The 25661-nt window shown below is 33.1% G+C and overlaps 2 protein-coding genes across 4 annotated transcripts in view; one reads left to right on the plus strand and one right to left on the minus strand.

The window, feature by feature from the left end:
* Positions 1 to 3372: 3372 nt before the first annotated feature.
* On the minus strand, positions 3373 to 8934 carry aqz (aaquetzalli). Its single transcript, XM_064356017.1, has 2 exons — positions 8378 to 8934; positions 3373 to 4923 (listed from the first exon to the last, which is right to left on the minus strand). Exons 1-2 carry the CDS (start codon positions 8513 to 8515, stop codon positions 4735 to 4737), a joined length of 327 nt encoding a protein of 108 aa, XP_064212087.1. The 5' UTR covers positions 8516 to 8934; the 3' UTR covers positions 3373 to 4734.
* A 2552-nt stretch (positions 8935 to 11486) lies between these two features.
* Positions 11487 to 25661, plus strand: part of mura (murashka) — a 31004-nt gene continuing 16829 nt past the window's right edge. The window contains exons 1-4 of one of the 3 annotated variants that reach the window (XM_064356016.1): positions 11487 to 11642; positions 20633 to 20801; positions 20856 to 20983; positions 21031 to 21279. In XM_064356016.1, coding sequence (XP_064212086.1) covers positions 20644 to 20801; positions 20856 to 20983; positions 21031 to 21279 — 535 coding nt within the window. In that variant the 5' untranslated portion in view covers positions 11487 to 11642; positions 20633 to 20643. Of the gene's footprint in view, positions 11643 to 20089; positions 20227 to 20296; positions 20574 to 20632; positions 20802 to 20855; positions 20984 to 21030; positions 21280 to 25661 lie in introns of those variants that run through there. The other 2 variants (XM_064356015.1, XM_064356014.1) reach the window with 2 other exon arrangements.

A 25661-nucleotide genomic window follows, 5' to 3' on the forward strand; every position in this document is an offset into this window, starting at 1 on the left:
GTGAACATTGTTGTAATCACGAATAAAAAACCAAAGTTGAGTGTACATTTGACGTCAAGAATGCCTTGGAAAATACGATGATAGATGTATTATCCGTTTTCTTTATACACAATTGTCAGTGTCAAAATCGAGTATAAAAGTAGTTCGTATCGCTTTAAAATGGAAAATTGAGGAATTATATCTACACATTACGTAAATGACTATTATTGTTTTTCTGTCAAATGTTTGAATTAGATTTCTAGTCACTTTTTTCATTTTTCAGCTAAGTTGTTTAAAGTGTAGGGTTTGTCTTGATTTGTGTTTTATATTTCTTTGTTTTTTTGTGTGTATTCTTTCTTTTTTGGATTCAAAACCCTTTTGCTTTATTTTGTCGGATCTGTCACTTTGACGTCAATCACAATTTAAATTAAGCGACACATTACGTTCAAATTTCATAGGTGACTTGATGAACAATCATTTTTGAACACATTGTAGTTTCTTTAATACGGGGTGGCACACCGACAACAGTCCACCCGCATTTTTTGTTTGGACATTAGCGATTGTCTACAGTTTTTAGAGTTTCATGCACTTTCCAAAGGGTTCTTAAAGACTACATATTTCATGGCCATTTAGAACATTTAATTAAATAATTAAATCAATGAATTGTAATTTTTAAAACGTAAATTGTTGCATCAAATAAAAAATAGCACTTATTGTGAATAGGTTTTATAGACTTTAAGATGACATCATAATTAACCCCTGTTCTTACTGTACTATGATAAGAGGGTCTGACCGAAAGAAGTACAAAAAAACAAAAAGCATTCATTTTTAATTTGTTGTTTGGTTACTTAAGAACAATACCATGAGATCGAAAATGTACTGAATTAAAGCAAGCCTTGAAAGGGAAGTGTAACTTTAGCCACACTTTTTTTTCAAACATCGTGTTGCAAAAGGTAATAGGGAAAACTAAAAAGATGTCCAGAAATACTGTTTCTATTGTATGTCTATGTTTATTTTCGTTGTTTATCTTCGATCTCATGTTATTATTCTTGCTTTTTAGTTAATTATACAGGGTGTATACAAATTGTCGCATAAGCTCTCCAGAACGCTATAGCACACATTCCAACAAACACTAGAAAAATAATAAAAAAATTCTCTCTCAATTATTCTCAAGTAATAGGAAGTAAAGTAGATTTTTAACTTTCTTAAAATATTTTAATCGGTGATAGAACCAAGAAAGAGGCCAAGTTCTTTTACTCTTCCACGTCAACAAAACTGCAAATTATTTATAATAATCATGAATATTAAATTTCTAAAATTGTGATTTTTATATCTAGAAAGCTAAAGAATTGATCTGACAATCCCACAACAATTAAAATAGAGGTACGGCAAAAACATTTTACATTTTTTCCTATACGTACGAAAGAACTTATGCGCTATTTTGTATACACGCAGTATATTTCTTAAATCTGAGGTGATGGATTGTGTAAACTGGTATTATCATAATTAATTAAACTCAAGAGTCAAATAATCAAATTTTGAACTATAATAATTTGGTTGGGTTTTTTCCCATAATTTGCACTAGTTTACCAATCATGGAAAAGAAACCGCCTACTCTAATTATAAATTTAAATGATCTTATAGTATACAACAAAAAACATTTTGATTAACGCACAAGGAACAATTAAGTGACTTATTATTATTATTATTATTACTTAAGTTTGATTGAGTTTACTATGAAACTTTAGACCTTTTTATTTTTCTTATTTTAAATTCCACCTTTCGACGTGAAATTAAAACACGACCTTAATAGATACATAGATAAGCCAAACACATTCAGAGCTTTTTGCCATTTGCTATTTGTCGAGTGTTTTATTGGCAAAATTGGTGATTAATAAAAGTTGAATATGGTTTCAGTGTCCATTTATATCATTCGATATGGTATTAAAAAATGATTTTTTTTCTTATTACAACCCTATCGTAAATCCTAGCACATTTAGAGTTATTTGCCAAAAACTCGTATGGAAAGGTTGGTGTTTCTAAGTGTAGTGGTGTGGAGAAAAATGAAGTCGACTTAGAATTTTCATTATTTGGTGAAGTTACCAGAACGTGACTAAAAAAAATAATGACGGTGTAGGTATCAACTTTGTCATTTTAAATAAATATTGAGGTTTTTTATTTAGTTTTAGTATTACCAGAGTTATTCTATTATAAATAAAAATTGCTAACTTAATTTTTAAATATTTTGAATTCGTATTTGTATTTGTCATGAAGTAAGTGACATTCTCTTAATTATTGTTTCTTATAAAAAACATAATTAAGTTAAACATGAAAATTTCCTTGTCTTACACTAATTTCATTTTGGAGAAATTACTTCATTAATGCGTATAAACAGAATGTACCATGTACGGTTTCAAACTCTAACTTTTACAAGTAGTTAAATACAGTGACTACTTTTTTTACAATTACCGCAAGTTTTTGCCATTTATTAATAGTTATTCATTGTTTAAGTGTTTTAGAAAGCATTTTATCCACGCAAGAATGTTTATAATATTCTTAAGTGGACAAAATGCGACTAAAACACGAATGCAATACAACGTTTTATCCACAATCACCACATTAACAAAATGGAATTAATCGAAGTTAAATTAAAAATATTTGTATTCGTAAAATGAAACTTGGCAGGCTTTGTTTGGTAGTCATAACTAATAGTTGCTATAGCAAAAGTGTAATAAAGTTACTTTATTCTACTAGTGCATAATAGGTCACTTTATATGCTTCATAATAAATCATATAATTATAATGTGATTGTGGATAAAATAATAAAAACCTGATAAACTTTTAAAAAGTATTGCAGATACCAGTAAAAACATATTATTTTCGTTCTTATTTTTAGAAACATTTGATGCGCAATAATTTTATCTTTCAATGACTATTATTCAGTCATCATCATTAACCAGCAAAAGTGAACCTTATGATGTTAATTAAATAAATTAAATTCCTACGTTTGCAATCTAGACTAGTGTATCAAATTAATACAGATTGTTTTCAATGACAAACATGAAAAACAGGAATTAATATCCTAAAAGAACTTAGTGCCTGATTCAAATTGGTGTGAATGCTTAAAATAAATATTGTTAAATTTAAATTTAATCTAAACATACTTACTTTGACTGTGATTGTTGGAGTTTAACGTATTCGTCTTCAAGTCGATGTTTGCTATTAAAAAATGTTGATCCACCTGTAATTAATTTTATGTTATAATAATTGAAGACCGATTCCTATTTTCTGAAAAAAACACATTAATTTGTACATTACAAACTGCCCAGAAAACTTCAATTTTGAAGTTTAATCATTTTACTTGTGTGAACCTTTTTCATTTGTGCGAAAAAATTGGTGGGGTTGAACCCCGGGAATGGAAGGAATACAAGGATGGGAAAGGTAATCAATCTGGAAAGTTTCGGTAAAATGGGATTTTTTATTGTGGGACAGGAACGAGGTATCACAGATTGTAGGATGGAGATGAGATATACGTACATGATTTTTGTTAAAATACATATTGCTAATAATTGATGACTCTTTTTTCTTTAAAAGTGAACGTATGAGATCTGAGATTCCCTAATTAAAACTTAACATAAATCTTAACTTTAGAGATCCTAAATACCCCTCAGTAGGTAAAATAGAAATTAACAAATTTCGTATGAATTTTGTGCATCCAACAAAACATCATTTCGAAATATACAAAATAAAAATAGAATCTCTAATACATAAAAAAATCGTTATATATCACCAAAATAAAACTTAGATAATTTACAGTATATTGCACATCACTGCAATTTGTTTGTTATTCAGGCAGTTTGGAAGACTTGAGAGCATCTTTCTTGCCTCAAACAACATTGAATGATGGTGACGAACAATTCAACAACGAAGGGGTGAAAATTACTCGGTCATGATTGTGGTGTTGAATTGTACATCTTACAGCTTAAATTTAATCGTGATTACACATTTGTACTGCGTTTTAACAAAAATACACGTCTGAATTGACGTTTTCTTAAGATGTTAAAAATCTGGGGTTATAGCAAAATAGCATCCAAGTGATTTGTACTGTGTCCCATACTGATAATTTAAAATTGACTTGTTGAAAATTCTCCATATACATATCTACAGTTGCTTAAAGCTTTGTGTGCATCAGTAGGTATTGTAACGTTGATCCCGTGTTCAGTCATCCCATTGGTTTAAAATGCCATGGGTGGGGATGGACGTTATAATTTCGCTTGATGCATTCGACTAGAGTTTGGATGCTACTTTGTTACTGCAGAGTATTAGAAACTAAACATATATCGTGACACTTATTGAGCACTGCTCACAATCACAAATACAAACTCAAATTTCTCTTCTTTCAACAGTTGAAAAAAATCACATTCAGAAATAGACTTAAGTAAATGTTTAAACTATAGTATATGTCTACATGCTAGTGTACAATCACTGGATTTGTGTGTAGTGATTGTGTATCACAATGCGGCTGAACAGGACAATCTGTTATACATAGGTACACGAAATCATCAGGACCATTGTAGTAGGCGTAATAAAAATAACCGTAATTTAGTATTGTCGTGTTCACTCGCTCCCAACAGACTTAAAATTAGTTTTGAATAGTCCTCAATAGTTCACTCGTCGTAAATTTCTATATAAAGATATGAAATGTCTCTTGAGGTGGTGGCACCTGCCTCGATTTGCTGCAGCGATCTCAGGTGGTCAAGCTTGCACCTTGAGCAGCACCTTGAGCTGATTCTCGATGTCGTGTTGCTCGGGCTTTGGGGGCTGCCGGAAGGGCAGCACACGCGACGATGGCGGCGCCTGCATCCAGTGCTGGGGCGGCGGGGGCAGTGCTGACGGCAGCGGCGGTTCGGTCCACTTGCAGCCTGCGTAGTGACCGGCCCCTACCTAAAAGTGATTAACAATATTTAAATTTCAATGTTGCCATAAGTAGACTAATAATTGTATCGGCCTCCTTCTAGTGCCATAAAGGAGACAACAATTATCCTAGAAATTTTTTATAAAATGTGAATATGTGGTGATTATAATATTGATTTTGATTTTGTAGATATGCAGGGTGTCCCAGCAATTTGAAAAAAAAGTCCATTATTGACCTTTAATCTACATACCCCTTCTATCCTTTTAAAAGAACACAGTACAGAAAACATATGTTTTCATATTCTATTTGTTAACATTAGGTGGCAAATGTTTTCATTGATCAGGACATAACAGATTATGGTTGTATGTATGGCTATCATTATTAGAACTTCCAATACCTCTTATGTGGGGTTTAGACGAAAACTTATGCAAACGAGTTTTGAGGTAATACAATCTAATACCTCATTATTATTATTTTTCCCTAATGCTAACCCCGATATTATCGTTAATGATTCTGAAAAAGAAAATCAGCATACAGATGTTGAAGAGACACATGTTGAAAATTTACCCCTTTCATAATTTTTACAAATAAGAGGGGGCCTCAGTGATAAAAATTTGACAAAATAACACCTAGGGGACAATTTTCCAGCGGTGTATAATGTTTTATAATTTTTAACTTTTTAACACCCATAAAACTCTTTCTACAATTTTTTAATTCTTCATTTATCAAACTTTTCGTTGATTTGACTAACCAGCACGCTAATCAATAAAATTTTGTCGATAACATATCAAGTGATGAAATGTATGTTATGACTGGCGTTGTGCTTCTGTAAGTGGTTACTCCATACGTCCCAAGACAACGCATATACTGGAAAAATTCAAAAGATGTCAATTTTGTTTGTGTTTAACGAATTGTTATCTAGCTAACCGCCCAAAGTACGCGTTACTAACAGCAAGTTAAACAGAAACTTTATTTATACGCTAGTGTAGAACAACATTTTATTCGATTTTGGCTTTTAAACCATGCAATTTCAGAGATAAAATATCAGTCACCAAATTGTCAAACAATTTTTTCAAACGTGAAACCATATTTATTGTGTGTGGAGTCGTTTTCTAATAAGAGGAAAATAATATATTAAAATATAACACGTACGATTTTTCGAGCACGACAGCATGTCCGGAGTGTTCGACATAGAGCAAGTGTTTTAAAACCACTTATCCATGAATACTTTACGTTATTTTTTTTATTGGTACATTTTGAAATCGTAAATATTAACACTGAAAAAATTGAAAATATTGTAATGTGAGATCAGTATACCTTCCGTTGTCATGGAATTGATTGTCATTATAACAAAAAATCATTAAAAAGTTGCCATTTATCTTCACGTTTCTTGTGTTATTGTTGTTGCCATGGACACTTAAAAAAACGTACGTTTTTTAAAGTTGGATTTCACTCTGCTGTGTGCTTTAAATAACAAAATGGATTACCAATAAAAAAACGTTGTTTTTCAAATTTTTCTTAAAAATGAAACGGTAAATTACAAAAATTTAAGTTTCTTTACTCCAAAATAAAGCTGATTTTTCAAGAAATTGTTTTACATTATTATTTTCCACAGTCATATACATATAAACACAAAAAATTTTTAAACTGCGATTGAAAAAAATACAATTCAAAAATAGATCAAATTTAAAAATTCTAGGGATAGAAGCTTATATTACCAGATATAACAAACTTTTCATAACAAATAAACTGCATTATATCAGAAAATTATAAATTATTACAACTGTTGTATTTTTTTAAATAAATTATCACAGGAAATCAAATGTTCGTCAAATGTTTATGTCTTTAAACATAAAGTAAAAAAAGTTACTACTGGAAAAACCAATATACAGAGGGGTTCAAAAAGATGTTGCCAAACTTTAGGATGTTCTAGAGATCAATGAGACAAATTCTGCCAATAAACCTCTAATCGCAAATGAACCGTTTTGTTTCTGGAGCCAACTTGATCCAGAAATATAATGTCGACTTGTATACATTAAAAGACTACAAATTTAATTAATTTTCCTTAAAAATAAGATACAAATAATAAATTTACAACAGTGGTGCATGTCTTTTTGATCTACAAGAAGTCGCAATTCCATAATTCAGCGGGTAGATTTATGTGCCGTTTTGAACGACTCCTGTAAATTTACTGTTTACACAGAATACTCATATCTTATCGCCAAACCTTCTTAACCGCCAAACAGCTGACAGATATTTGGACATTTTTCACACATCTTCCACAAAATAAAAAATTAAGAATTATACAGGGTGTTTCACGTAACTTTACGAGGTCTGCGTCGGATGTACGCACCAAAATATCCAAATTTCACAAAACACTAGATACAAAAAATTCACATCTTAATTACTTAATTTTTAGAAACCCATGACAGTAGTTGTCAAACTAATCATTGTCTGATTAATAGTCATAAATTACTATTTTTTAGAAACAGTTGTCAAGTGTTCCATCAAGAAACGGAATGAATATCATCCTAATCTCTCTATCTTAATCACTAACTACCCAAAAACGTTGAGATTTTTTTGAAAGGGTGAACAAACTAGAGAAGACTAATTTTTCAAAATTTGTAATCGTGTTCCTATAGGAATACGTATTCTTGGTGGCATTTTGCAGGCGCAGGCTTCTCGACTTCTTTTAGTTCGAAATTTATTTACTTAACTGTCAGTGTCACTTATAAAATCAAAAATTACAATGTGTTCAAAAATGGTTGTTCATCAAGTCGACTATAGAATTCCAGTTCAACGTGCTGTTTTGTCGAAATAACTATTGTATTAGCTGTTTCAAAACTATAAAAACGCCAACGTCGCAATATACCAAATTATTTATTTAAATAATATTGATAAAATTGTAAAATAGTTATTAATGATTAGATCTCCCATTGAAACTATAAATTACATTAGCTATTATTTTTTGAAGTGCATAAATAATTTATAACAACCTAGTTTAAAAGAAAATGCGACGTTGGCGTTTTTATAGTTTTGAAACAGCAAATAGTTTCATCTTTGTCAAATCTTTGAATCAGCTTTTCCATTTTTGGCAAAGTTGTTTCAAGTATAGGGTTTTTCCTGATTTGTGTTTTATGTTTCCGTGATTTTAGATTCGAAGTCGCTGCAATATTTTAAGGAATCTGTCACTTTAACGGCATTCACAATTTAAATTAAGCGGCACATTACGTTCAAATTTCATAGGTGACTTGATGGACAACCATTTCTGAATAGTGTGTTTGATCTTAAAATTGGACCAAATGTTCGACACTTCGAACTTTAAATTGGAATAACTTGAGTTAGAGAGCAGATACAGAGAAACTGTTTTCGCTGCTGTAATAAGCGTTTTTAGTACTATCATATAAAATAAAGTTGTTGTACAAGTTGCTAACTAACGTGGTCTCTACACAATGTGATGAATCTTTAAACAAAATAAATTACCGTCGTGGGGGAGGTGGCGGAGCCCCTAACGGGACTCGTCTTGGCGCGGCTGCGGGGGCCCCCATCCGAATTCTTCCTCGCCATCGCACTGACGACACACTTTTGCACCGTTGAGTCTTTGCAACGTAAAATGAACATGAAGTCCTCGTTTGATTATCACAGAGTTGGAAACGGCGCAATTTTGCTCCTGCTGCAGCTTTCACAAAATGGACGCGATTGCACCGAACAAAGGAGGCCCGTCTTCGAACAGATGGCACGATTTCGGACGCCTTTTCAACTCACACTACTGATGTCAACTTCCAAAACAATCAACAACTTTTTTACGTAAATTTCGCACCAAATTGCCAATTTTTCCACCGTTTTCACAAACACCTTGGCTCAACTTGCCTTTCTCCTTCTCCTATTCTATCAAAACAACACATATTTCCGATTATTTTACACGAAGGTAGTGCGTCACACGACTGCGTCAATCGATAGACATTTGGGAGCTTTGTGATTGGTTGAATTCGAGAGGACAAATGAGACGAACAGAGATGGATGCTATGGTTGTCCTTGCTTAATACACACCTTTGGGAAATACTTCACGTCACTAGCGGCTAGCCCCTGCCGGTCTACAAATGTTCGCTCAGTCGAAATGTTGCGAGCGAGGTCGGAACAGTACGAACGGAGACCATAACGGACTTCTCATTTCAGCTGGGCATATTGGAATAGTGGTTTTTATGGAAATATGTTGCGCGTGGCTGGGGCTTCGCCCCAGTTAACTAAAAGGAAACAAACCCCACGACCAATTAAACTCGAAAACGTGGAACTCGAAACGTGGAATAGTGTTTATGTTTATGAACTGTACGCCACCCTAGCTCCATAAAAAAACACTATTCCACGTTTCGAGTTCCACGTTTTCGAGTTTAATTGGTCGTGGGGTTTGTTTCCTTTTAGTTAACTGGGGCGAAGCCCCAGCCACGCGCAACATATTTCCATAAAAACCACTATTCCAATATGCCCAGCTGAAATGAGAAGTCCGTTATGGTCTCCGTTCGTACTGTTCCGACCTCGCTCGCAACATTTCGACTGAGCGAACATTTGTAGACCGGCAGGGGCTAGCCGCTAGTCTTCACGTCCCCACCATTGACGGTCACTTTCTAGAACAAGGAGGAACGGAAAACATTTTATGACGTTTACATCAATTACTTGAGAAATCGAACTTTGTGCAACAGGACTGAACTCCATTATCATTTTTTTTTGTTATTTTGAGATCATTGGTTTTCAGGGTTTTCCCCTAAATTTGGGGTACTATTTGCTACAGGTACGGTGTTATGGTCTTGTGATGGAATTTCCTATTATTATAGTCATGGTCATCAGTTCATGCCAAAACCAGAGTACCGTAACCACCTTCGGCATAGCCTTCAGTTGTTAAATTTGCTTATCTACAAGCTGTTCTCTAATTCCCTGAACCCAAGACACACCCCAGGATCCTAGAATCCCGTTTTCCAATTTGCCCCTTGGTTTTGCTCTACATGCAACCAAAAATACACGCATTCGGTTTTTTACTACAGAGGACTATAACTTAGGAGACGAAACAAAATACAAAATGGCAGGAATTTTCTGAGCCCAAAGTAATAGTACGGCAGAGTAAAAATGAGGGCGCTTTGTCTCGGCACCAAATCGTTTTATAATTATATTATAATTTTACAAAAAAGAAACAAGAAATTTATGCCAGAATTGGGGTTCGAATCTCCCACACAAATTAACATGCTGGCTATAATTTTAAAACATTCTCAAAGGGCTAAATAAAGTTGAAGTATTTACTTAAAACTTAATGAGTATAAAGTAAAAGCAAATACTCGGAGTACAAGTAAAAGCAAATAGTTGAAGTAAAAAGTAAAAGCATTTGCCCTTGCTTTTACTTCGTAGTAAATACTTAAATTTTTTGGAGAATCTGCTTTCAAAATAAATCATTATAGTAAAGTTTTCTGGTTATAATTTTTAAAAGGGATGTTATTTCTTTCGATTACAATTGTTGCTACTCAAGAACATATAAAATGTCGTATCGTATAATCTGACCCCTTCCAAAAAAATTATTATCAAAATTCAGCCTGTTCTTAAATATATATCATTATTGTTAGTGTTATTTTCCTCATCATCTCCGGCAAAATCTTCATCCATCCACCAAATAGTTACAACATTATATAAAACAAAGCAACAAATAATTATTCAATAAATTTCCATTAGGGAAATGAAGATGTTTTCGTTCAAACCGATATAAAGTCTTAAAATCTATTCCTAAGTGTTCGCGAGGTTGTTTATAAGTTTTTCTTACCCTTAGCCACCATCGTTTCGAGTTTGAGGTGTTACTTTTAAAAAGTGACGCTCGGGCTGATTAGTATCAACACTTTTGAAATAAATGCTGAATGAAAAAAGCATTTACTTTTTTATTCATTTTGTTTTGAGTAAAACTTTGACAATGAAGTAAATACTCGATCAATATGTTATACTCACACTTTTACTCATACAATTTAGAGCATTTATATACTTGCAAAATTTGAAGTAAAAGCATTTACTCAATGCATTTTTTTGGAAAAGATGTAAGATGTAAGAAAAGATGTAAGAGTTTTTAATTCGTCTGAACATGTCAAATTCACATATAAAATATTGCTAACCCATTCCTTAACACCCTGTTATTCAAGACGCCGCCAGACATTCATTAAGAAACAAAAATATGCAGAGTATCAGCTGTTTCAAGACCATAAAAACCCCAACGTCGCATTTTACCAATTTTTTTTTAAGATTGATAAAATTGTAAAATAGTTATTAATGATTAGATCTCTCATTGAAAGTATAAATTACATTAGCTGTTAATTTTTTGAAGTGCATGAATATTTTATAACAGCTAATGAGAGAAAATGCAACGTTGGCGTTTTTATAGTTTTGAAACGGCTCATATGTGAGTTGAAGTTAGGTATTTCTTTTGTTTTTGTTAACACATTATTTTATTTGTCAAACATAAAACTAATTGCTGTTGTTTCTGTAAAACAGTCATATTCTAAAAACAGAAACAGAACACTACAATCAAGTAGCTGTCAAACAATCGTGTTGCAGTGTTGCAAACAGTTGAATGAGAAAGTGTTATTCTGTTGCTAACTGAATTCATTCTTGATCATCCTGTATATTCGTGATTAAAGTTACCAACATAAGTTGGTGTACACAGTGTCTTTAATAATAATAAAGTGTTTACGATCTTGAGGGAGCAAAGAAGGTGCTGTTGAAGGTATAAATATCCAATAATGACTTTTCTTATTTTAACTCTTAGTTATATAAAATTACGTACCACTAATGAATTCCGATAATACAACCGTGATCAAGCAATGACACCATACGTCCTCTAAATTTTACATTTGCAAATTCAATCCCAACAAATAATAAATTGTAAACAAACCAGCAACATTTTAGGGTTTTTCGTTTTATCCCCAAACAATGGCCACAGAATAACAGTTTTACAGAAACGCATCTGTCCTTGTTCCGATAGAGCGAAAGTGTCACTAGCACATCTATTGTGGCCAGCGCGTACTAAGTGTTATCGCGGGCGATTTGAATTGCCCGTAGTTATTTTGCTTTTAAAAGTTTGATTGCATTTTTCGTATTGTTTGTAAACATTCACAACAATAGTTGCTAATAACACTTTCTGATGTTAGACAACTATTGTTGCTGAATATTTACAAAGAATACGAAAAATAAAATATGAGAATAAATAAAGACAATAAACTTGTAATAAAAATTTATTATCACTAGTCCAATATACACGATACGATAACTATAAACTGATGGTTAATCCATAAAATTATTTATACACAATTACAAAACTCTAAACAATTCTATTAGCTGTTTCAAAACTATAAAAACGCCAAGGTCGCATTTTCTCTCAAAATTAGGTGTTATAAATTATTCGTGCACTGCAAAAGTATAATAGCTAATGTAATTTATACTTTCAATGTGAGATCTAATCATTAAGAACTATTTTACACTTTTATCAACCTTATTTAAAAAAATTTGGTAAAATGCAACATTGGCGTTTTCATAGTTTTGAAATAGCTAATATTACCACACTAACAATGTCAAAATTAAAGTAAAATAGGTCACAAACATTTGATTTTTGTGAAACAAGAATACACCAACTGAACCCTACTGACAATATTTGTTACGCAAAAGCTCAATTATTTTGTACAGGTTATATCGACATCAATATTATACTTTTTTCCACTAAGAAAAATAATGTAAGTTATTTATTCAGAGTTTGAGTGTAAAATGACCGCTTTATTTCACGAGTGGTTTATCATCCACGAGGTGAAATAAATGGATCGATTTCCACGAAAAGGAGTTGAATACAAAAAACTTTTTATTCTTTAAATTAGACCCAACGAAGTTTAAAATTGCTTTAAATCTATTAAAAATAGTCTGACGTTTCGTATTAAGAAATGCCAAACAGTTGTCAAAAATTCCTTACACAAGAGAAAAACCGAAAGTTTTTACACTGTCTCGGAGAATAAATAAAAATTAATACTAATATAACCAGATCATTTGAAATGAAACCGAATATTAAGTCAGAAAATGTGTATAAATCAAATAAATATATTTTTAAAAGTAAATTAAAGGCTATAGGCAAATGAAAATAGAAAAACAATGAATACAAGTGCGAGAAATAGTCAAAAGTATTAAAGACATTTATAACCCACATCGACTAGTGCCACAGAGAACCAAAAACAAAGAATGTGAAATCACTAAACCAAAATAATAATAATATTAAACAAATTTAAAAAATTAATAAACTAGAAATTCGTATGGGTGTGTTATTTCAACAGTAATTTGATCAAAGATTTTTTACCCCTCAAAACAAAGATAAATAGAAAGCCAATTGTAGAAATATAACCGCATAAGCATAAGGTTACTTCAAACTATCTTGCCCAGGCAGTGCTGCTTTGAGTGTGTGAAAATATGTATAATGTAAAATAATCAAGGGATGTAAAATTAATAAAAAGTATTTGTATAAAATATTCGAAAGATCAAAAATAAGCATTTGAAAAATAAACATGATTTTAACAATAAATGTTTTCAAATGTTATATCATAATAATTATTTATTTAACGAGTTTGAGTGTAAATCGGACGCTTTATTTCACAAGTAGATTTTTAAACCACAAGTGATATCAAGTGATTTATCATCCACAAGGTGGAATAAATGAACCGATTTACACAAAGAGGAGCTGAACACCACAACATTTTATTCTTCAAATAATATCCAACAATGTAAATTGTTGTAAAATTGTAAAATGTGAAGAAGCACGTTCCCACAAAATACATGTTACACACACATTTTGACGGATTGATTAAAAAAAAAAGAGAAAGCAGCTCGTAGAAAGGTTAAAAAAATAACATTAATAAAATTTTGTAAGAGCCTGATTTTATAGTATGGTAACTATTGGCCGGATTATTTTAAGATCAAAAATACAGTAAACGATAAGGCAAAATAATATGTATAAAAACTGAGTTTTCCAAATACTTAAAAAATCCGACCTCTAGTGTTGGTAACCTTAAAAGGATCAGTTTGAATTTATTTCAAATTAATCTTAAGATGGAAACTATCCACGCTAAAAAGCGTCGAATTTCAACCACTTTCCTCTAATGATTTACAGCCATTTTAAGTAACATTTTTAAATCATATTTACAGGATACATTTTTCTACCTAGGCTGTAAAGGAGAAAGACTTTTAAAATGCAATCAGTACTTTATTTAATTCAGAAAAAAATCCTGAAATTGAAGAAAAAATTGGTGCTCTTTGAATATTATTACGCATTGAGTGCGAAATGTAACAGTGAGTGTTAAAGACAAAATAAAATACTGTTGGCCCTGTAGTGGACCCTTAAGAATAAGATTTCATTTGAAAATAAATACAAACTGATCCTTTACACTGGTTCCTAAGAGTACTCTGCACTTGTTATACACGCGTTTATACATTTTATGTACTTCAAGAACGCCTATGGCGACTCCTGTAACGCGAATATAACATATGCATTTCTCTTTGCAAAGGATCTTGATTATCGACCTCAAAGTCATTCACTTTTCCAGAAACAATCAAACTCAACTTTTTGAGATATGTAAAAATATAAAATTTTACAAATTTCTCAAAAAGCTGAGTTTTAATTGCTTCAGAATGTGGACAATTGTCGAAATCAAAATCCAAAGACTGTCTTAGGTGGCTGACTATCCTTGCCAGAATTTGATTGTGAAAAAGCACTGTCGGTACGAGTACCTTTAGCTGACTATAAATGTGAAGTAACACCAGAATTACATTCACATTTATATATTTCAGCCTTCTGTGCTCTTCACTATCATATTCCAGCATTTCCACCAGCCGATGATGACGGGGATCTGGATCGCCAGTATGCTGTAAATTACGTTGACAGATGTCACATTCATATTCCCCCAAAGAGAGTTTATGAACAAGAAATCCGCCAATATAACCCACAGCATATGCGTCAAGATCATCACTATCATCATCTACTGGTGGTGGTGGATGCCACTGATCCCTACTACCGTCGCGATCAACTGGCTCTGGAGGCTCAGAAAGAAAATCTCTAATTGTGACCTGCAGGATATCATCGTCTCCTTCACAATTAGAACCACGAGAATGATACGCCGAAAAATTTCTAATTAGCAAGGACTTATAAAAGGGAACGAATGCCTTGCAAGTTGGATTCGTGTAACGAACTCCATATTGTCTTATTTGGCCAAAAAAGTTCTCCAGCGGATCTTGATTAAACGCTCTCGCAGGAAATTGCGTGAAACCAAGCTTTTGCAAAGAATTTTTGATCAAACAAAACCCTTCAAGAGTTCGCTGCCATCCCATCAAACACTTTGGACGAGGGCGATCCTCAGCGTTCTTTGGGAGGAATGCCATATTGCTAAACAATCGTTTCCCTTCTACCCACGTCCTGTAATGAGAACTATTTTGGGTTACCCTTCTTCGCAGTTTTTTCTTTTCAGACTGTCCTCCAAAGCCACCGTTGACACTGTCGAAGATCTGGTCTATCTCCAACAAAAGTTTTGCGGTGTAGTAAGCATCCGGTGGTAACCTCCCGGTTTCTGGTCTGGCAAACTCATTTATCACTGCAGCTACTCGCTGGCTCAACACCTGTGCCGCTAATTTTACTTTCATTTTCCGAATTTTGAATTTGTCCACATGTTGAGCCGAAATTTTTGGCAACAGGCGGAAAACCCTGTTCTTTTCCCGATCAATTTTAACCACCCTCTGAATATATGCCCACTTAGCAACCCCCCGCTTTTGTTGCCCCCTTACAACATAGGTAAACTGACAATCACGCTCTAAGAGACCATTCCGGAATGCCTTCAAAAGATGAGGAGGGTCAAACAATGGAATCACTTCCTGATATTGATTATCAGGAAGCGGAACCCTGATCACATTGTCCTGAACCACATCATCTTCTGAAGCTCGCACTCTTTTAGAATGATCTAATAGAGCGTTGATTGCCTTGATGTTGTTGCTACCCATGTCGCAAACGGAGGCAACGATATTTAACCCCACCGCGGTAGCTGCAGCAACAATTTGTTTGTAGAAACTAACAATATTGCTGGCTTTCATCGCGGATTTACAGAAGGCAAAAGCTACAGGTTGCTTCCACCGTCTGTAAACACCACGAATCATAAAGACAGCAACATGGTCAGCAACCTCTCCAGTCCGTGTCGTACCGTCATCCTCAAATCCTATGACTCTGTCCTCATGCGGCAAATAGTCCAAATGAGGCTGTATTTGTATCTCATCAAAAATGAGGACACAAATACGATCTTTCTCATTTGGGCCTACTCGCCGACTGAGAACTTCAATCATATGATTTGAAATGCCCGGTCGAATAGAAACTTTACCGAGAGTTGCCTTCAGTGTGCGTTCTGACGGTAGTATAAACATCTTAGAAAGAAGTCTATACGTTCGAGGACTGCTTTTGTGAATAGCAATGGCGTCAGCCTTGTCCTCAAACGTAAAACTTCTTGCCTTAGATTTACACTTATAATTTCTCAATTGACTTTCTAAAAATCGTTGCTGAACAGGAGTAAGTTCCTCAATCAAATGCCGCACTGCTTCATCTTTTGCTATATCTCTCGCCGCCTTTAATTGGTTTCGAACATTTTCCAACTTTCTCACGCGGTTTCTTAATGATCTGGCCAAACTGTACAGCTTCATTTCGTCTTCGCTAAAAGCGACTTTTTTTTTCTTAATTCCCAGTTGGGATAAAATTGCTACAAGAATACATTTTATTAAACGATTACGAGTCACTTAAATCTTAAACTTACGTTTATGCTTCCTTTCTGTAGGAAGGAGATGTTCTGTAACGAATACAAAAACAATATAATAACTAATAGCATATAATAGCATATTATTGTTACTTACCTCTTTGAGTTTTTATAGGCCTAGCCTCCTCGGTCTCAGTGCTTTCAATGTCGTACGCTAAAACATTTATAATTAGTTTATTTCCTGTACTATACTAGCAAATATAATCCAATTATGATTATAAATACATATACAAACTGATCCAGAATTACTGAGTTTGTTGGCAATACTGAATTCAAATTTTAAAAGATATTAATTGAGTACTCCTCCAGCTAACAACAATTTAACAATCTTGTGGGGTTGTACGTCAAATAAATGTCTAAAATAACCAAATCTGTTTGCAGTGTTTCAAATTATAAACAAAAATACTTTCAAATTTGTTGCTAACAGTCTCAGTATTTCAGGATCAGTCTGTATTAAACAAGAGCATAAATGAGTTCACCAATGTATGATAAAATTAAAAATGTACAAATTATATCAAACATGCAAAATAGCGCTTTAGCAATATGAAACTTACTCAAAAAGTGAGACGGTCCAGCTTCAACTACAGGGCCGGACTGGCGACTCATTCCTGAAGGCCCTGGTTGCGGTTCATCTGTTGAAAGTGGTTATTTAGTTTTTTAAATTACTTTTACAAAAAATTTACATGATTATTCAGTATTCTAACCAAGATACATTCTAACTAATATAGCTATTAACTATTCATGCTGCTTTTTTATTTAACTATAATTACAACATTGTAAAAGATTACTTACATTGTCGAAACGCTGGACCAAAACGCAGTAGTAATAATTGTTTCTGCTAAACAAGTAATAATAAGTATACACAATTACTACTTAGCATGCACTAAGTTTCCTGAAAAAACAAATCCAGAAGTGGCAGAAATTTTAGACTTCACTGTTGACGAGATTTTAAAATCACTTACGATGAAACAAACCACTGAAGTAGAAACCTGAACAAACTGAAAATACATAACTACATAAATTAAAGTGCTAAATATGCCCATTCTTCCCTATGTTCAATTTGAAAAAGGACACACCAATGCATTGAGAGTTTTGCTATGCAACTAACATGCAACTAATTAGACCACACACTGCCAAAAATGTTCAAATTGTTAATTAAATTCTGCAAGATTATTCAAGTAGAAAAAAAAATGTTAAATGCGTTAATCGTTAGGTAACGGTATTAAGAAAAGAATGATTAATTACTACACTAAATATTCGAAATGACTTGAAATGTTCGTTGTATGGCTTTAATTGAAGAAATGTTATGAACTAGGTGTATTGCTCACCCCAACTATGTAATGTGTTGTATATCAAATTTCTTAATTTTCCTTTTTTAAGCAATATAAATTACATTTATACCCGATTTTGACACTGACAATTGTTTATTTAAAAAAACCTATAATACCTTTGATTGACTACATTAACTAAACTGCAGACCAACATCTATTTCCATTAGCAGACATGCAGTGATTTTGATGCACTACATTTTATTCTACTTTTTAGATAAATATTCCCATTTACTAGAAGAAAATAAAACAGAATAGAATAGGAAGTAATAGAATACCTGTTTCCGGTAAAAGACCAACACCTTCAACCAGAAAGCCTAGCCCAACACCCCCCACCCCAGGCCCTACCACTTTAGATCCCGATGCCATCTCCAAACTTTCCATGGAAATTTTGGCACCTGTAATCCAAAAAACGTTAAAACATGTGCGTTTTGCATTAAACAATCTTACGTTTTACTGGAATGTCTCCTTTTGATGGAGTTACTCTTTTCCTAGGAGACACCCCAGCCTGCTCCAATAAACACGATGCCTCTTTTTCCGGAGTAAGAAAGTCTGGGATGACCGACACCTTTGAGGGAGTGGTAGGCTCTGTGTCCAAAGGTGATGTTCGCTTACCACCTTCCCCATCTAAAACGAAACTTTATGAGTAAAATCATACTACAAAAGTAATAATCTCACTTGTTGACAAGTCAACAGATGGTACCGCATTTGGTTTAAGTTTGGTGGTGCCCTCATAAAAATCATGTGCACTAAAATGCTTGTGACACACATAGCTGAAACAGATTTAATGCAATTGAATGTAAAACATTTCCTTAGCTACGATGGCTACGATGTTATTTGTTATAAACATGTAAACGTACACCTTTAATACAGACTGATCCCGAAATTCTATCTGTTGTCAATACTGAATTTAAATTTTAAAGGATACGAATGAACTACGCTTCCAGTTGAGAATAATTCAACAATCTTGTGGGGTTGTACGTCAAATAATCGTCAAGATTTAATTTTTCTCGATCAGTCTGTATTATGTGATTGTTAATAAAAAGCTAATTTACAAAACAATTAGTTGATATCAAATTTCAAATCGGTATTATGTAAACTGACGTTTGGCAATGCAGAATTAATGTATTAATTAAATTATTATTTTTATTATTATTATAGGTATTAAAAGTTTGCCGCTTCTTACCACGATAAACGAACAATGATAGTATATGCAAAATTTGGTTTTATTAGTTGCCTGAGTGGATAAAAATTGGTACTTTTCACAAATTTCATAGAATTAGAATAATTAAATGCGGCAAATTGAAATTCCAGAACCACCTGAGATCCTACACTCTCTTATAAACAGTCCGTATATTTACCATTTTCTGGAAAGATGGTAATATGAGTGGTCCACCAAGCTAGGGTTGTTCACAGCAACCTTCCACTTCCGGCACCTGTCTAATCCTTTTTTAGGATTTGGGAAGCGGAACATAGGCCTCTGCCTGTTCTCGCACCCAGGGACAACACAACAATTACGGTTCGTCATGATTTCCTAATATCAACCAATTATTTAGAATACGGCGTGAAAATTGAAATAAGTCCTTACCTCTTAGCTGTCCTAATGATAATCCTAACTATAATTATCCTAAATACTAAAACTAGTTGAAAATCCTGTAAACAAAAACATAAGTATTTTTCTACATTTTGCTCACAATTTAGATGTACCTAACACTATAATTTATATTCCCTCAATAAAAAAGTTCAAAAATAAAATACACACACAAAAAAAAACACAAAACAGTACTAATATCACATAAAACAAAGCCGAAGGCGAACACCAAACAAACGAAGCACAAAATGGCGATTTGCACAATGGCAATATTTACTTTTTAAATTGCGTCATCCACTGTTAATTTCTGCCGATAATATAGGTAGCTTCGCTAAAATTGACTACACGTGTGTGCGACATCTGCGATGGCCAGCCGAACTACAGTCGATTTTGAATTTGGCGCCTATACTTGGCTTGGTGCATTTAGGTTTCACCACCCTGACAATGGCCGTCATGGCCACACTGTAACTCAGATGTGTAAATAAATTAGCCAGTTGATTTTGTAGAATTTTACAGCAACTGTTATAGTTTGGTTAAATTATTGTTCATAATTTGTAGTATCCGTGCGATTTTGTAAGTATAGAGTTGTTTTTGTTGGTAAATGCTCACATTTTTTAATCTGCCATCCCCACCTCTTATCTTTGTTTGTGTTGGTGTTGTGACAGCTTAGGAGGGTGTACGTAGCTGATTTCACAATACTTGTGAACATATTTGTGAAAATTGGTGATTATTTCCCACTCATGTGCACTAGAGATGGGGCGTAACGTGCAAAAGTTGCATTTGTGTTTGTCTCAAATTGAGTTTATTTAACGGACGTGTATTGTGAATGTGCCCTATTGGATCAATAGTACACTACAAATTTGTAAAATTACTCATTCTCTCTTACTCACTCAATGGTGATTGTGATTATATGCTACAAGGTTGTTTTCCCATTTATTGTCTCGCGATTGATTGAAGATGAGGAATGGTTTTGTTTCAGTTGTTAGTGTAATGAATTCCAATAACCACAACCAGTCTCGGAGGAACTCTTCGTCCTTCAGTAGGCACACAAATAACCACTCTAATCGACCAAATCACGGCCACCAGCGGTGGCCTAACCGATATCCCAAAGATTACAGCAGGGAATATGATAATAACTTTAATCGAGGGTAAGACTTGAAAATCGTTAAGGCATTTATTCTATTTAAAGCCACGCTTTGCAGCGAATGCTCAGTACCCCCTAATACTAGCCCTAAGGACTCCAACTACGTTCACGGGTACCCCAAAGTGCCCTCGCAACTGAGCCCCGTTTTGAGAAATAGCCACATACACTACAACAATGAATCCGCTGGTTTGTAGTTTTGGCGTAATTGCATTATTCACTCTCTTGAATTATAGGACACCCCCACCAAGACAGACGCCACATTCCCTTATCAAATGCCCCCGAAAGACGACACGCCCCAGTTCAAAACTACCACAATGGGGGCGATAGAAGACACATGCCTAATTTGGGGGACCGCCGCCACATATCGCCGCCCCTCCATATAAATATCTGTGACAATTCAACAAACATTATGAATAATTCACCGCCGGATGTTTTACATCAAAGGATGGATTTTTCTAATTCACAGAGGAGGCATGGCCGAGGTATGTGTCAAGTTAGCGTCGGAAATGAATGACAATTGACTAAAAATGTGACGTTTGTGTTTTACATTTTACATTCTTTTCGTAATCATACTTCTTCCGATTATGCCATGCATCCCTGTACATCCCTGGAAATCCTTGAAGGTGTTTTTTGCTGTTAAGTAATTGTTGGACGCTGATTTTATAACTGCTACCAGTTTTTTTCTATCAGCTGTAGTTTTTGAGATAAGTTAACATTTCTTTTAAAACATTACACAACTTTCAATCATTAACTTTTCATTATGTTGCCTTCATTTTTTTTACTGTTGAATGACTGTTGGATACTGATTTCAAAACAGCCAAAGGATTTTTTCTATCAGTTGCAGTTAGATATTGGTAACTCATATTAGCATTTATTAAAAAAAATCACACAGCTTTTTTAGTCATTTATTAGCTGTTTTAAAACTACGTAAACGCCAACGTCGCATTTTCTCTCAAAATAAGTTATAAATTATTTATGCACATCATAAAAATTAATAGCTAATGTAATTTATACAGGCTGTCTCAAAATTGACGAATCACTTAAGTAGTCCAAATAAAAAAAAGAAATAAGATTGGGGGCTTCCCCACAAAGATACAGTGTTTTTTTTTAAATAGCTTTATTTAGAGTAAATAAATTTTATATTTTCGTAATTTTTCTTAAAAATCAGACGGAAATTACCAGAATTTAAGATTTTTTTACTCCAAGATAAAGCTAATTTTTCGAGAAATTGTTTTACATTACTATTTTTCACAATCATTTACACCATAAATAGCAATAAACACTTGCCTGCATTTGATGAAATCGCAATTCAAAGTGCACCTGATCTCGGAATTCGCCAATTTTGAGACACGCTGTAGTTTCAATGAGAAATGTATCCATTAATAAGTATTTTACTTTTTTATCAACTTTATTAAAAAAATAAAGCGATCAGTAATAAATTCGATTTTGATCAGTAAAAAATAATAAATGATCAATATTTAATTAATTTTTGCACAGTAAAAAATTTAAATGACAAGTTCAAAGCGATCAGAAAGTCCTTCTATCAAGTAGGCGTATCACTTGAGCACGTGTGTCCAGTCTTGTGTATTAATTCAGCTTGTTATCAAAATTTAAACTGAAATTACCTCAAACATAAAGATGCCGTGAATTCGTGACATAAATAACACCCGAACGCTACACGATCCCTAATTGGTGTCTATGAAGCAAAACGATTCCAACAAAAATTTAATTTGCTTAATTTTTTTTTTTGACATTTGGCTTGAGTTACGCAGACATTCGTCCTTTGATCGCTTTGTAGATCACGCACAGTATTTTATTAAAATTTGCCCGGTAAAAAATCGTATATGCACAGTATTTAATTTTCGTTTGCACAGTTTAAATAATAAACGTTCAGTAGCTAGCTTGCTAAGCTAGCGAACTAAATGGAAACATACTCCTCGAACTATTCTCTACTCCTCGAAAACGTAAAACTCGAAATATGGAATTCTACAATTTCTCGTTTTGAGATGCTGTTATTTACTGTGCATTTTTTATTTTTACTGATCAAAAATATTTGTGGTTTAAATAAAATACTGTGCATTTAATTTGTACCCTTCAAAAAATAAACTGGCAAAATACGTCATTGGCGTTTACATAGTTTTGAAACAGCTTATACTTCTCCGTTACTTCAGATTTTTTTGCTGATGTGAAGTAACTGTTGAACGCTAGTTTCAAAACCACCAACAGATTTTTCCAAGCAGCTCTAGTTTTCGAGCTTATATTAGCACTTTCCGCATTTTTCATAAGCTCAAAAATGGAAACTCGAGCTGATGTACGAATTCTGACGTCAAATTTAAATCAATCTAAAAGTATACACGATGTCCCACGAACGAGTGCAAATAGTTTAACCACAAATTAACAATTAAAAATTAATTGATACGTAATTTTTATAAAAAAAAAGTTTTCAGTTTATTGCCCTTTAAAAATAGTTCCTAAGAAAGATGTTTATTTTTATATCTTAAAAAATATTTAATCAATAACAGCGTAATTCGTATTTATGTAGAGCGTCTCAAAAGGGGGCTGTGGATGCCCTCTTGAAATAAATTGTCTCATTAGTTTTTAACACAAAATTAGTTTAGCTTTACATTTGAATGCTCATTCAATTTAGAAACTTTTTTGTTCCTTGCAATTTTTTCTTAAAACGACGCTTATTCAAAGCAGACTGCAAAATGTCTTTCACTTTAATGCTCAGATTCTTAAAAAAGCATACTGCAGTACCATAAAAGTTGTGCTTTTAAATCATCAGGCGTCAAAGTTTACATTTTTATTAATTTATTACTAAAACTAGAGTTTTGACATTATTTTTCTATGAGTTTATTCAGTACTCGTTCTAGTCTTTCTACATAAAGCATTCTTTACTTTAATCAATTTTGCTTTAAAAATGAATTCTAAAATACAATTTTAACACATTTCACATGATGAAGCTTTGAATTAGTCTGATATTCCAAACTGGTCGCAAACTCTAGCTACAATTGGAATTTTTAATTTATTTCGATCTGTTGTAGTAGATGGAGAAGAAAAATAATGATTAGAATTTGAAGTCAAATTTACCTAATCAGTTCTAGATTTTGTCTTTAAACTTTTTAAACATGCGAGGGCAAGGTGAGAAATTTTCGGCCTACCACAGAATTTACATTGTTATCAATAAAAAATGTATGCGGGAGCAAGTCATCATGTGTCATAATAGCATCCCTTAAGTTTCGTCTTAATCTGACAAATAGTTTTTTTTTCTGAGCATTTTTTAAAGTAAAGGTTCATGTCTATTTTGAACAATGGATAAAATGGAGAATTTCGCCGTCATTAAATTTTTTGTTTTGGAGGGCTTATTGCTAACAGAAATTTATACAAAGTTGGTGGGAGTTTATAAAGAGTCAACCTCTTCATATTCTACTGTCAAAAATGACCAGCTGAATTCGACCGTGGTCGCAAAATGATGAGTTTTGTAAAGGACGACCAAAAACAGTAACCACGGAGGAAAACGATTTGGTATTGGATGATCGGCGAATGTAAGTGTATGAGATAGCTAAGGTCATAGGGATATCTGAGAAAAAGGTGTAGTTTATTTTGCACCACGAAAAAATTGTGTGCAAAAGGGTGACGCATGAGTCCAATACACCTGCTCACAAAGGTGCTCTGGCAATGGGAAAATTGAGGGATTTTAAACATGAATTATTAGAACATTCTTTATATTCGTTTGATTTGACTTCCCCAGACTTCCACCAACAACAAATTTTAAAAAAATGTGGTTAGGAAAAATTATTACTCGAATGAGGAGGTGATTGCAGATTGCAGACATACTAGAAAATCACTTCAGAGATGGGATTAAAAAATTAGTAACACAATGCACTAAGTGCGTTGAACTCAATAAAGATTATACAAAAAATAAACGCATATTTGAATTAAAAAACGAAGTCTTTCATTGTGAGGCCGAGAATTTTTCACCTTGCCCTCGTATACCATCCAAAGCCATTTTTCTAACGTATTATGTTTATTTGCCGAAATTTTTGTAATTTATATTTACGCAAAAAGACTACTTGTATTTTAAGGTTTTATTATTTGCTTTGCTCTCTAAATACTCGTAATATTTCCGAGTGAGCTGCCTAATGCATTCAGATGAAACAATTTGAATTAATGTGGCTTTGTAGATTTTTGAAGTCACAATTTCTGAATTGAATAAAAAATTTGTTTTTGTATGAGAATTTTTAAATTTTAATTGATTTCTCACATAAATAATATTGTAGCGTTTATTTGATGATTCTCTGTGTGATTTTGATCTCAGACGCTCATAACAAAAAACATCATTTTACGATTTACTGACCTATTTGTCCAAATTAGTACTTTTATTTCACTTTTAATAAGTTAAAACTTGTGTAAGGAAATTATATAATTTTTGAAAAAACAGAACATGCGTAGAAAGCTGGAAATGATAACAATTTTTTTTAGCGTTTTCACAGATACGTAATTTAAAAGATACTGCTTTTAACAATTAAATTTTTTTTTATTCAATTCAGTCTTTATTAATAGACAGACTGCAAGTAAATACAGCTTTTTGTGCAGATATTTAAATGAAAATTCGGCAAAGAATACCAGCAGGTATTATGAAGATTGGGTTTAATTTTTTTATAAATTATATTTGAAGTCAGCTCAAAGTTCTGAATTCTTCTGCTGCTTTAATTTCAGAATTAGCACATTTTTAATAATTCTTACGTCTATCGTTCTTATTTAATTTATTGCTTTCTCACTTATTCATGATTATTTTGCGTTTTCGTTACTTCCTGACTAAGAATTGGAGAATGTTGAGAAAATTAATGGTGAGACTTTTGCT

The sequence above is a fragment of the Tribolium castaneum genome, chromosome 4 (assembly GCF_031307605.1).
Source record: "Tribolium castaneum strain GA2 chromosome 4, icTriCast1.1, whole genome shotgun sequence".
NCBI classification, from domain to species: Eukaryota; Metazoa; Arthropoda; class Insecta; order Coleoptera; family Tenebrionidae; genus Tribolium; species Tribolium castaneum.

Coding starts and splice junctions, on each gene's coding strand:
- aqz (XM_064356017.1), bottom strand. CDS start 8,515: ATGTTCATTTTACGTTGCAAAGACTCAACGGTGCAAAAGTGTGTCGTC. Junction 4,924..8,377: donor CCGCCACCTCCCCCACGACG/GTAATTTATTTT, acceptor AATCACTTTTAG/GTAGGGGCCGGTCACTACGC.